At 46.8% G+C, this 13,608-nt stretch overlaps 1 protein-coding gene across 1 annotated transcript; it reads right to left on the reverse strand.

Annotated features, from left to right (window-relative positions):
- Window positions 1-324: 324 nt before the first annotated feature.
- Window positions 325-10,534, reverse strand: CCER2 (coiled-coil glutamate rich protein 2). Its single transcript, XM_087940200.1, has 6 exons — window positions 10,387-10,534; window positions 5,643-5,689; window positions 5,276-5,369; window positions 4,232-4,300; window positions 2,875-3,725; window positions 325-1,687 (listed from the first exon to the last, which is right to left on the reverse strand). The coding sequence occupies exons 1-6, from the start codon at window positions 10,430-10,432 to the stop codon at window positions 1,604-1,606; spliced, it is 1,191 nt and encodes a 396-aa protein (XP_087796326.1). The 5' UTR covers window positions 10,433-10,534; the 3' UTR covers window positions 325-1,603.
- Between the last annotated feature and the right edge of the window lie 3,074 nt (window positions 10,535-13,608).

Genomic DNA, 13,608 nt, shown 5'->3' on the forward strand with positions numbered 1-13,608 from the left:
AACTCAGCAGATGCCGGACCACAACGGAACAGCTGCCTTGGAGGACACAACCCCACTAGCTCACACACAGACACGGCACACATCGCCTTAGGCAATTAGGTTTATTTGCAGTGTGTGCAGATTCAGAATACATTTGACGCAACGGTGCAGTGGAACGACTGCAGCAGTTGTCAGGAAAAAGGCAAGCTTACAACAGCGAAGTACAGAGATGCCACACGTCACCTCTATTGACGAGTGGGAATTCAAGATTATGGGAGCGCCTGTTTCTCTAACCCAGAGTTGCTGCTTTCCCCCCCCCCCACACACACACACCCACACCCCACCCTTGGCAACTTGCAAATGGGTGGCTGGGGATATTCTGGGAGTCAAAACCCACCCAGCTTCAAGTTGCCCAAAGTGAAAAAAAAACACTGATTAAACCGATATTTTTTTCTTTTAAACCTTGATGCGCAAAGCAGAAAAAAGAGCCTTGTTCCCCATTCAACCATTCCTGGAATTGCAACGTAGGAAAGTTTAAGGATGCAAATTTGTTCCACCAGCCAATCGAAAATGCAGAATAAAAGACCTGGGTAGCGCTAAGCTCTTAGGAGGTGATCAAAGCTATCCTGGGTGGGATAACAAGCAAAGATCTGAGGATTAGTTAGTCAAGGGGGAAACAGGCTTGGAACAAAATGTTCCTAGAACAGTCTTCTGTAGCCAGATTGAGGGATCCCCTCTTTTTTGTGGCAAAATGCAAGTCAGGTGGATATTTGTGGGGTCCTGGATACGCTCTGAGATTGGTTTCATTACCCAACTAGGTAATAATAACATTAGTGCTAAAAGAGAGTGGAGTATGTGGAGAGGAGGAGGAAGAGGTCTGTGTACTCCTTGGCGCTCTCAGCTTGGTGGTTTTCTTACATTTCATAACCCAACTAGGTAGTATCATCAGTTCTAGAAGGGAAGGTGTTTGCTGTCTGTCTATATATGGGCGGCTTGTCTTCTTGGTGTCGGTGGGAGTGGTTTTGGTCATTCTTTGGTTAGTTAGTTGTCTGAGCTGGTAGTTCCTCCTACCAAATCCCTTTAACCTTATCAAGGAACTATCAAAGAGACCAACCCCTCCTCCCTTCTAGCATTGATGACTTTACCTAGCTGGGTAATGAAACGTCTGCAAGAAAACCTCCACGCTCAACCCCAAGGACCTCACAAGAAACCTCCAACGCTCCACCAACGCTGACAGGGCAAACCGCTTAAATGCAAACAGAGAGCAAATCCCATTCCCTTCTAGCACTGACAAGGTTACCAAGCTGGGTAACGAAACGTCTGCAAGAAAACCTCCACGCTCAGAGAGCACCAAGGACCTCACAGTTCTCCTCCTCCCACTCCCTTTAGCACTGATGATGTTCCCTAGTTGAGTCACGAAACGTCTCCCAAGAAAAACCTCCACGCTCGGAGAGCACCCAGGATTCCGCAGTTCAACCCTGAGCTACAAGTATTCTATTATCATCGTAAGCGAGGGGAAAACTTAGTTTAACAGTCTAAAGCCAAGCTGAATACAGGGGTCCTACAGAGAAAGGATAGCTGGGGTTTCCCCTACCCTCCCCGGCTTCTGAGGCAGCCGCAGGATTTAACCCTTCTTGAGTTCTTCTAGCTTGTCAACAGCCCACTTCAGCTCCCGTTCAATCTCTTCCAGTTTTTCCACCTCTGGAACCTAAAGGGGAAAGTAGGAGTAGTAGTAATACTTTATTGTGTCACTGCACCTCGTACAACGAAATTAAATGCCGTCTTCAGGGTACACTATACACAAGAAAACTATGCAAAAGAATAAAACACAAACACACCTCCTTCACATTCTATGCAATTGAACCGAAAACCCCTGATATTGCATTAATATTGCTCTACACAGTTGAATCCAGTAAGAGTTGCTGCCCTGGGATCGAAGCTGTTTTTCAGCCTGTTTGTCCTTGTTTTTATTATTATCCTGTACCGTCTGCCAGGTGGTAATAGTTCAAAAAAAGGGAGCCCCGGATGAGATGGATCTTTGAGGATGTTTTGAACTTTCTGAAGGCAGCGGGAGCTCTAAAGCTCTTCCAAAGATTAAATATGATCCTCTGGGCAAATGTTATACCCAGGATGAAATATTATACCCATAATCCTCTGGGCAATGAGGTTAACCCACTGGAGAGCTGTCCTATCTGCCCTTGTGCAATTGGCAAACCAGACACAAGTTGCAGTAAGTTAAAATACTCTCTAGGGCACGGATGGCAGACCTTGTGGTGTGCCAAAAGCACGTGCGTGCCGGCACCCACAAAGCAATGTGCCCTGCACATGCACACACAACACCCCCCGCCTCCTTACCTGCACTGTGCATGCGCGCGCACCTCCCAGCTGATTTTTGGCCCGTTTGAGGCCTTTTATGGCCTACCAGAGGCTCGAGGGAAATCTTTGCAGAGGCCAAAAAACAGGCCTTCGGGAAATGCCAAAATGGGCCTGTTTTCATCCTCCCGAGGCTCCAGAGACTTCAATTCCCAGAATTCCCCCAGCCATCATGCTAATGAGCTTATAAGATGGGTGGACTTCAACTCCCAGAATTCCCTGGCCAGGATGCTAGTAAACTTTTTAAAGATGGGTGGACTTCAATGCCCAGAGTTCAAGAATTCTGGGAGTTGGAAGTCCACAAGTCTTAAAATCACCAAGGTTGGACAACCCTGTCCGTAAGTATCCCTACTGAGGAGAAATACTTTTTAGGAGCCTAAATCTTCACTTCCTCCTGAATCTTCCCAGCTCCTTTTATTTTCCTGTTTTGTTCCTCCCTTCTTCCTTCTTTTTTTGAAATAAAACAAAAACAAACCCAAACCAGCTGATAGGCCCTCAAAGTGACTCTTCCTTCATACCAACCTTCCTCTGCCGGGTGTCCCTTTCTTCCTCCTCCTCTTCCTCCTCCTCAGGAGCGGGGTGCCTGCCTCTCAGATCCACTGGATCCTTCCGATCTCTCTTCTCGAGGTCCAAGTCAACTGATGGACGGTGGTGGCCATGTCTCCCCTTGTTGTGGTTCTCCTCCTCTTCCTCCTCCTCCTCCTCCGCTTCTTCCTGCCACGGCTTCCACCCTTTGTGGAGGTGGGCTTTGGCCTTGGAGCTTTTGAGGCCCTTCTCCTCTTCAAACTGAGCCGTCTCCTCGTCGCTGGCCTTCTCCGCCACCCTCTTGGCCACAGAAGGTCTCCCCTCTTCTCCCTCCCACTTCTCGTCATTGCTGTGTCCTCCACGGTGGTATTTCTTCTTCTCCTCTTCTTCTGAGGTGTCATCCCCCTCTTCTTCATCCATTCTAAAGCGTCTCTTGCCCATTTCCTGCCTCTCCGGGCCTCCTTCATCTCCCTGAAGCGTTCCCTTTTGGATTTGGGGCCGCCTGGAACCTCTTTTCTTGACGTGGCCGAAATACTCCTTGGAGTGCCACGTCTCCGAGGAGACCCTCTTCTTTATTTCTCCCTCCTCCTCTTCCTCCTCCTCTTCATCCTGTACCTCCAAAGCACCTTCATCTCGAGAGACCTCCGCTTTCTCCTTTGAGGTTTTAGCTTTCTCTTCCTTCTTCTTCCCTTCCTCCTCTTCTTCCTTTTCGCTGGCGTGCTCTTCCACCATCTCAGGGGCGGCTACCTTCTCTTGGGCGGGCTCATCCCTCTTCTTGAGTTCTCCTTGTTGTTTTTCTTCCGGAGAATTGTGGTTCGGTTCTTGGGCCAGGAGATGCTTTGTATTTTCTGGAAATGAACGGAAGGCATTGAACCAAAAAAATAAAGGTTAAAAGTAAAAAAAAAAAATAACAGGGGAAATTCTTTCCTTCATGCCACCATTCTGCTGATTCTGAATTCTGTAATTCTTACACGGCTGTCTAACTTCTGCGTATGCTTTACCCATGTAGTACGGCTTTAGTAATAAATATTTGTCCTTCTTTACTACCTCTTCCTGTTGGGATTATTATTTTTAATTTATGCATTTTTCTTTAATATTCTTTAAGCGCTTCATGAACAGGGTATTGTCTGAGTCAAACTACTTGTACATCATAATAACAGTAATAAATTTGTCGATTTATCTCTCTCTGTAAAAGCAAATTTCAGTGAGTTCTTTTCCAGGGGAGTGCAGCTCCCGAGTCCCCCTCTCCGAGACACCCAGCCAGGACTGGGCCCAAGATAGCACCCTCAAAGGGACCCCCTTACCTTCCGTCTCCACTTCGCAAAGAACCAAACTCAAGAATGGAGTTGCTTACCTTGATGGGCGAGGTCCTCCAGTTCCCTCAGCAAATGCCGGTGATGAAGCATCGTCAGGACTCTGTCGTCTGAAATGGAGCTCGGGTTCACACTCCCAGAATAACAAACCACCCCCCAGATGAGTGAATTCTACTTCATTGTAACAGACCGAGACTTATACACCACTTCGCAGTGCTTTAGAGCCCCCCGCTAAGTGGTTTACAGAGTCGGCCTCTTGCCCCCCCCCCCAACAATCTGGGTCCTCATTGGACCGACCTCGGAAGGAGGGCAGGCTGAGTCAACCTTGAGCCGGTCAGGATCGAACTGCTGGCAGTGGGCCAAATTAGCCTGCATTCTAACTACTCCACCACCACGGCTCTCCTCTAATGCTAAAGGAGCTTGCAAGTCTGAAACTACTGTTGTTCTCCTGATTACCACCCAGGAAACTAGGGAGGGTTTGCGGAGTGGAGGAGGAGGAGGAGGACTAGGTGCTCTCTAAGATGGGTTATTTTTCTTGCAAACGTTGAGGAGGAGGAGGAGGACTGTGGGGTCCTTGGAATTCAGCTTGGTGATTTTCTTGCAGACATTTCACTACCCAACTAAGTAACACCATCAGTCCTAGAAGAGAGAGGGGCTTGTGGAGAGGAGGAGGAGGAAGAAGAAGAAGAGGACTGGGGGGTGCTTAGAGCTGTCTGAGCTTGCAGAGGTTTATTACCCAATGCAGAAAGGAGGAGGAGGAGGAGGAGGAAAATGGGGGGAGGGGAATCTTTGGTGCTCTCTGAGCTTTGGTGGTTTTCTTCAAGATGTTTCATGACCCAACTATCAGTGCTAGAAGGAAGTGGGATATGTGGAAAGGAGGAAGAGGAGGAGGAGGAGGAGGGGAGGAGGAGGAGGAGGAGGAGGAGGAGGAGGAGGAGGAGGAGGAGGAGAACTGTGGGGTTCTTGATGCTCTCTGAGATTGGACGTTTCCTTGCAGACCTTTCATGACCCAACTAGGGAACATCATCAGTCCTAGAAGGGAGGGTCATTTGTGTAGAGGAGGAGGAGCCCAAATCTCCACTTACCTTCCCTCAGGACCTTCATGCAGTCGCTGGTCACCGGCATTGGGCTGGATCTGGACAGGGTGTCTGCTAAGATTTCTGAGATGCATTTAATCACCTGGCCCAAAAATCAGAAGAAGAAGACAGGAAATTAGGGGCAGAAGCTATTTCGAGGGTCTCTCTGCAGTGGGGAAGCCAGGTTCACTGAACAACCGTGGTACTAAATCCACAACTGCAGGGATGCACTTAAGCAACGTGGCAAGAAAAGTCGTAAAACGGGACAAAAGTGACAAGTGTCTCACTGAACGACACAAAGTTTGGGCTCATTTGCACTCGTAAGTCAAGGACTACCTGTATATTCCTCACTCACCCTCCCCCACTTTTCTTTTACCGTTTCATCGTCCTTGGACAGCTGAGTAGGTACCGGCAGTGAAAATGCTGGGGGGGAAAAAAGAGAGAGAGAAAGCATTATATTCCAATATTCAAAATGTCAAATATTCAAACATGCCTCCGTTTCAGCAGCAAAACCCGGTGCTTGGCTAGCTTGCTAGGTTTTGCACTCGTGACCAGCCTAATCTTTATCGGACTTTCTGTGACATGGGAATAAAAGAGCAGAGGTGGGACTTGGATTAATAATTTAATTTAATGTAGTTGATTAAATTAGTCAGGTCGAGTATTCCAGACATTGACCATTCTGTTGCTGAAGTCGTATTTCCTGCAATCAAGTTTGGTGCGATTAACCTTGAGTTTGTATCTATTGTGTGCTCTTGTTATGGTTGAAGCTGAAGTATTCATTGACAGGTAGGACATTGCAATGTATGATTTTATATACCATACTTAGATCAGATCGAAGACAACGTAATTCAAGGTTTTCTAGGTCTAGAATTTCAAGTCTGGTGGCATAAGGTATTCTGCAACAAGTAGAGGAGTGGAGAACTCTTCTTGTGAAATATTTCTGGACTTTCTCAACTGTGTTAATATCAGATACGTAAGGCGGGTTCCAGACTGATGAGCTGTATTTGAGTATTGGTCTAGTAAATGTTTTGTATGCTCTAGTTAGTAGTGTAATATTACCAGAGAAAAAGCTACGTAGGATTAGGTTAACAACTCTTAATGCCTTTTTGGCTATGTAGTTACAGTGGGCTCTAGCATTTAGATCATTAGAGATGAGTACGCCAAGGTCCTTGACAGAGTTTGGATCATCAACAAGGTCTTGACTATTTGTAGTATCACAAGAAAAATTAATCTATTCAATTCATCATAAAAAACTGATATTAATTTCATTACAACAATTGTCATATTTCATTTCAACTGTATTCTATAAGATCATTAAGCCTAGTCCTTCTTTTCATTAAGATAGAGATACGTTTCTTTCAAACTTTTTTTTTTTGAAAAAACTTTATTAATTTTACTTTTAAAAACAACAACAACACAGCTACAAATTATATACAACAAAAGACAAACAGGTCTTGGCATAGGCCAAGAGGAAAGAGGAAGGCTTGAGAGAGGAAAGAGGGAAAGGTAAGGGAAGGGGGGGAAAGAGTAGGGAAAACAGTTATAATAAAACCATATTTTTGTGACTGTAAGGTCCTTTCTTCTTCAAAACTATTGTCGGCGGTGCTTTTCTTTATCTCTGCTTGAGGCCCTTGGCCTTAATTTTCCTAGAGGTGATCTATCTTTGGTTTAGCCAAATATACAAAGGATTCAATTGCTATAATAGGTTGAGGATTCTTTATTTTTAATACGTGAGTTAGTTTGTCCATTTCGGTAGCATTGTAAAATTTTCTGAATAACCATAAGTTCAGTAGGGGATAGAGGGTAGTTTCCAGCACTGGGCAAATGCCAGTCTGGCCGTGGTTAAGATATGGATTGTAATATATCTTATATTACAATCTTTCAAACTTTGTACATCAAGACAACCAAAGCAGGTTCTTATTTAAAGCAGGTTGCTCCTCTTGCTGTGGGAACTATCTTCCTTACATCTCCAGTTTGAGATGCCAACCTTCTCTTCTCTCTCCTCCCCTCTCCACCTCCTCCTGTCTCCCTGTATTCCTTCCTTCATTCCTTTTCTTCCTTCCCTTCCCTTCCCCTTCCTGCTCCCCCTTCTCCTTTTTATTTTCTGATCTCCCTTCTTGGGCTAAAAAGCCCAGAAGAAATGAGACAGATTAAACCAGGATCGTCGTTCAACCTTGGCAACTTTTAAGGCCTGTGGAATTCCCCAACCAGCCATGCATGCTATTCAGCATGAAGGCTGAGGCATTCTGGGAGTTGAAGTCCAGACAGAGGTCTTAAAAGTTGCCATGGGCGTGGACGTTCCCTGGATTAAATCTTCCTTATTTTTATCTCTCCATTCAAGAAAAGCCTTTCGGCTGCTTCATTTTGGGGACGCCAAGCTGCTATTCAAGGAAATAACCAGCAAGGGGTAGGCAAAGCTTCTTCCCAGCCAGAATAACCGTGAATATGTTTAAAATTTTATTATTTACTTCTTAAATCGATGCACTGGCTCTCTCGCTGTCCCGTGACTCTTGGCCAGCTTAGGATCTGATGTTAAATAACTCTCCCCAGACCCTCTTAATGTCCTCTTTACCAGACCCACTGTTAGTTTTTAAAATAAGACCTCCCAAAATCCTTTCCAAGCCCTGTTATTCTGTAGTTCTGTTCAAAGGACCATGTGATGACTAAATAACTAAAAGTGGGGGGAAGGAGTCTGTCATTATGGGGTTTGTCATCTCTGGGGAGGGGCTTCTAGGAAGACAGAGAGAAGGACTTAAGTTTTTCAGGTGTGCCAGTCTGACTTACATAAGAATTACATAATGCTAGAGACTGCACAATAATAATTCCAGAAAAAAGAACCCCAGAATGAATAGAAAACATAAATCATATATCAGAAGGCAGCAGCTCCTTCTCTCCCTCCCCATCTACCACCACCCCATCCTTCACCCCAATTAACTGTCCCCTTCTAAGCATTTTGTGTTGCTGGTTCCTGGTTTTTACTGGTTTGCATGAGTTTGGAATTTTTATCATCATTGTCGTCATCATTTGGATGCCTTCCTTCATTTAGGAGCTCAAGCTGGGTGACTTTAAGAAGGATGAACTTCAACTCCCAGAATTCCCCAATTGCCCACTTTCGTTGAAGAATTATGGGAGTTGAAATCTACACAGCTTAAAGCAGGCATGCTAGGGAATTCTGGGAGCTGAAGTCCACCCCTCTTAAAGTCACCAAGGCTGATTTAAAGCAAGGATAGAGAAGACAGAAACTGGGCAGTCAGTCTCTGCCATGAAACCATTTATTTATGAATTACTTTATTTTTTTTTAATTGAAAAGCAATATTGGGGCAGCACATCCCCTTTTGGAAGGGCACGCTGGAAGCATCAGGAAAAAAAAACCCCCTGAAAATGCAAAAGTAATTTCCCTTATGATTTAAATACCACCAATAGGAAAATATAAAACTAGGTCATCCGTCCCACTGATTATGATATGCTAGCTTAAAGCATTTAGCAAAATGCTTTCCTTTTAGACCGTAGCAGCTCCTAAAAACTGAAGACACAATGGAACCGATCCCCAATGGTTTTATTTAGAAATGGATCTGCTCCCTAGAAATCCTGACTTCGCTTCAAAAAAACAAACCCTTTTATAACCAGGATGGGATGCCAGCTATTGAAGAGCCGTGGCTGCACACCCATAACCTGTTTCACCACACCGACCTGTCTCCCATTACAACCAGCACACTGCATTGCCCAAGAAATCCCTCAAACCTTTTGGCCAACTTTCAAAACTACAAAATGCGGCTGGTCTGTTGCCCAAACCCAGGCAGCGAGCCCATTCACACCATCCAAGTATTTCAGGAACGGGAAAGAGGTGTGTGTGCTTTTTTTTAAAAAATTGCCTGGATAGGAAAGAAAAAAAAAAACAGGATTTGATGTCTCAGCCTCCTTGGCAGCGAAAGGAGCCGCTCTCCAGGGTGCTGAAGTCCTCCGGCTTGGAATCCCGTCCAAGCGCTGACTCCTCTGCCTTCCCTCGGGGACGAAATCCGAATCTAATGCGCGGAACAGGACCAAAAATAAAATAAAATAAATCAACCCCGCTACCAAGATAACCGCTTGGTATTTGTCTCATATTCGGCAGGGCCTTTTAGAAAGGAGGTGGATTTTTTTGGTGGTGGGGGGAAAGAGGCATTGAAAAGAAGAGGGAACAAAAGGAACCGGAGGAAGGAAGGGAGGAGGAGTTTGGGAGAGAAAAAATGGATTTTTTTTTTTTTAAATGCAACCGGGGAAGAGTGAGCAGCATTCAAGGAGAAGATTTGAGAGAGGTTGAAGATCACTCCCGGCGGAAAGGTTTAAAAGAAGCTGATAATGATCGTCAGCTCGCCGCTTCAAAGCCGTGCAGGATGACTGTGTTGGTTGGTTTCGTTGGAACGAAAGCAGCAAATGAATCCGGGCAGCCTTCACCAACATCCTGCTGTTTTAAGTTAGAGCGGGCTCAAACTCCTAGAAGACCCAGGCTCTCTTGGCCGGGGGTTGGACTAGATGACCTCTACGATTCTTGCAGCCCCATAGTCCGAAGGTAACCGATTGGGAGGAAAAATCTAGTATAAGGTCTATTTTAACTGAAGGTTTTTTCAGAAGAGACCGGACAGGGTCTCCTGATTGAGCAGGGGGCTAGACTAGAAGACCTCCAAGGTCCCTTCCCACTCTTTTATTCCGTTAGGATACATTCGCAAGTCAGATTCTTTTCCCTTCAAGGACAAACGACACCTGAGGTCACCACAAGAGGAGGAACTCCGTTATAAAAAGCTCTTTTTGACTTGACAAAACAAAAACAACCCCATGCCTTCAATGGGAGGGTAGGGGGATGGGGAAATCCAGCAGGAAAGACCCCCCTGGTTACAAAACCCAGATTCTACGTCCCCAACCGAGACGTCCAGAGACCACCAAGCTCCTTAGCCGCCAATCTGCCGGCGAAGTTCACGAAGAAACCCCGCCGATGGGCTGCGCCGAGGCTGCTTAAGTGCTTCATGGAGCACGATCAGGAGGGGGGGGAAACTTTGGAGGGGACGTTCCACTGCGCCTCGGTCCCGGGGCTGGAGAGCTGGAAGAGGAAGAGGATGGGATGGAAAACACACTCCGGGACTTACCTTGGCAGAGGAAAAAGAGCAGAAGCGAAGCTTCCAGAGAAACCATAGCTTCAACCCCCTGGCAAGGTGCTTCTCTCGTCCCACTTGGGGCGGTGGGTTTGGGGGTGGGGGGGGGGCGTGGAGAAGGAAAGGAAACCACAGAAAGGACTAAAAGAGGGAGTGGGGGAGAGTGGATGGAGGGAGAAACCCCACACAAAGCGTTGCACTTGCAGCGAGCCGGCCAACGTCCTTGGACTCTCTTGTGGAACTGAACAGAGTCGCACCGGAGATTTTGGAGAAAGGGGCGGGGGAAAATGCTAAAAGGAGGCGGGAAGGAAGTGATGTCACCTGCTCCTAACAGAAGGTTGAGGGGCTGGGGGGCGGGGGAGGGTCTCTTTATACGGGTGCTAATGAGACCCACACACACACACACACACCCCTTTTGAAAAACCAACGTAATAAATTTCCCTTTCCAGCGGGTTAGAGAATTCATGCACGGTTTAGCATTGCCCACAAAGCCGGTCGGTGCCTCCGGCTGGAAAGAGGGGAAGGGGTCATTTTATGCAACCCTCGTAGAGTTAGGGAGGGGAGGAAGGATTTGAACCATGGGGTGTGGGGGGGAGAGAAGGGAGGAAACGGGGAGGGGGGGAGGAGGCAACGTTTTCAGAACGAAAGACATCCCAAGCTTGCGCTGCGTCTTAAAGGCACAATGTTGAAATAGGTTACTTGCCCTAAAGCAGGCGTGTCCAACTTTGGCAACTTGTAAACTTCAATTCCCAGAATTCCCCAGCCAGCAACAGGGGAAATAGCATGGCCGGCTGGGGAATTCTGGGAGGCAAAGTCCACAAGTCTTAAAAGTTGCCTAGGTTGGACATCCCTGATTAGAGCCAGAAACTCAATATCCCAGTTTTTTTTCCTTTCTGACTCATAAATCACGAACGTCCAACCCTGGCAACGTTAAGATGGATGGACTTCAATTCCCAGAATTCCCCAGCCAGCAACAGGGGGAAATAGCACGGCCGGCTGGGGAATTCTGGGAGGCAAAGTCCACAAAGTTGCCTAGGTTGGACATCCCTGATTAGAGCCAGAAACTCAATATCCCAGTTTTTTTCCTTTCTGACTCTTAAATCACGAACGTCCAACCTTGGCAACGTTAAGATGGATGGACTTCAATTCCCAGAATTCCCCAGCCAGCTGTTTTGGGGAATTCTGGGAGTTGAAGTCCACAAGTTTTAAAGTCGCCACGCTTGGATACTTCTTCATGACATTAAAGGAAGGCCACCCTCAATTAGCACCCAGAATGATGACCCGACATTGGCAGCAACTCTTTGGAAAGGCTGCCTCAGCTCAGGATCGGAGTAACACAACTTGTTGTGTTGGGTGACACAACGGGAGGGGGGGACACACGTTTCTGTCATCTGAGAAAATTGATGATGACATTAGGTATAAGGGAACTTGGTTGCACGTTTCTTTTCTTCAAACAACGCCGCCCTGTCCTTACTTGACCTGGCCAAGCAAAGAACAGCTGGTGACTATTATGGGCTGGGGATGGGCAAGACGGAGACTCCGCAAGGAAGGGTATGAAGGGAAGTTGCAATTAAAAACACACTCCCTTCCCATTTCCTCGAATGACGTAAGAGCTTTCGGCTCCATCGTCTGGACTGAAAAGTCAGCGCCCTGTATTTATTTATTTTTTCATTCTGCTTTTGTTATTTTTATAAATAACTCAAGGTGGTGAACATAAACAAGTAATTCCTCCTAAATTTCCCACAACAACCCTGGGAGGTGGGTTGGGCTGAATCTGATTGACCCAGTCAGCTTTCACGCCTGAGGTTGGACTAGAACTCACTGTCTCCTAGTGATTGGCCCAAAGTCACCCAATTGGCTTTGAGGTCTAAGATGGGACTAGAACTCACGACTCCTGGTGATTGGCCCAAAGTCACCCAATTGGCTTTGAGGTCTAAGATGGGACTAGAACTCATGACTCCTGGTGATTGGCCCAAAGTCACCCAATTGGCGTTGAGGTCTAAGATGGGACTAGAACTCATGACTCCTGGTGATTGGCCCAAAGTCACCCAATTGGCTTTGAGGTCTAAGATGGGACTAGAACTCACGACTCCTGGTGATTGGCCCAAAGTCACCCAATTGGCGTTGAGGTCTAAGATGGGACTAGAACTCATGACTCCTGGTGATTGGCCCAAAGTCACACAACTGGCTTTGAGGTCTAAGATGGGACTAGAACTCATGACTCCTGGTGATTGGCCCAAAGTCACCCAATTGGCTTTGACGTCTAAGATGGGACTAGAACTCACGACTCCTGGTGATTGGCCCAAAGTCACACAACTGGCTTTGAGGTCTAAGATGAGATTAGAACTCACATCTCCTGGTGATTGGCCCAAAGTCACACAACTGGCTTTGAGGTCTAAGATGAGATTAGAACTCACATCTCCTGGTGATTGGCCCAAAGTCACACAACTGGCTTTGAGGTCTAAGATGAGATTAGAACTCACATCTCCTGGTGATTGGCCCAAAGTCACACAACTGGCTTTGAGGTCTAAGATGAGATTAGAACTCACATCTCCTGGTGATTGGCCCAAAGTCACACAACTGGCTTTGAGGTCTAAGATGGGACTAGAACTCACATCTCCTAGTGATTGGCCTAAAGTAGCCCAACTGGCTTTGAGGTCTGAAATGAGACTAGAACTCACGTGTCCTGGTGACTGACAAAGTCCCCCAGCCAGCTTTCATGCCTAAGATGGGACTAGAACTCACTGTCTCTTAGCCCCGTCAGTCAACCACCGTCTGTACTGAAAGTAGGACTAGAACTCGCCACCTCCTAGTTTCTAGCCTGCTCCCTTAAATAGACCAAATTGGGTCTCCCAGTTTCCCCCCCCCATAAAGTTGTTCTCTCCCAAGGCACACCAGAGACAAAACCACCCTTTATGTGAAGTAATGCGCCCTGCCCCTCTTAGCCTTTTGCGGACTACATCTCTACAAGCGCCCATAAGGTTCCACCTCTGTACATGGTCCGATTGTATGTGTAAGCTACAACTCCCTTTTTGCTCCAGACAAGCTTATTCAAAGAGGCATTCCCAGGGCAGCCTGCCCTCTCTTCCCCTGACTTTGCCACGACCAACTGCACCTGTTGGATCGTCCTTTTCGTTAAGCGGGCCTTTTGTTCTCAAGTCACGCGCACGGAGCGCCGCAGGGTGCAACCAACTCGTTGTGCAAGAGGACGGCAGC

The sequence above is a fragment of the Pseudonaja textilis genome, chromosome 10, assembly GCF_049901715.1.
Source record: "Pseudonaja textilis isolate UNSWEBS1 chromosome 10, rPseTex1.2, whole genome shotgun sequence".
Taxonomy (NCBI): domain Eukaryota; kingdom Metazoa; phylum Chordata; class Lepidosauria; order Squamata; family Elapidae; genus Pseudonaja; species Pseudonaja textilis.

Coding starts and splice junctions, on each gene's coding strand:
- CCER2 (XM_087940200.1), bottom strand. CDS start 10,432: ATGGTTTCTCTGGAAGCTTCGCTTCTGCTCTTTTTCCTCTGCCAAG. Junction 5,690..10,386: donor GCTCTTTTTCCTCTGCCAAG/GTAAGTCCCGGA, acceptor TTTCCCCCCCAG/CATTTTCACTGCCGGTACCT. Junction 4,301..5,275: donor CATGAAGGTCCTGAGGGAAG/GTAAGTGGAGAT, acceptor GCTCCATTTCAG/ACGACAGAGTCCTGACGATG.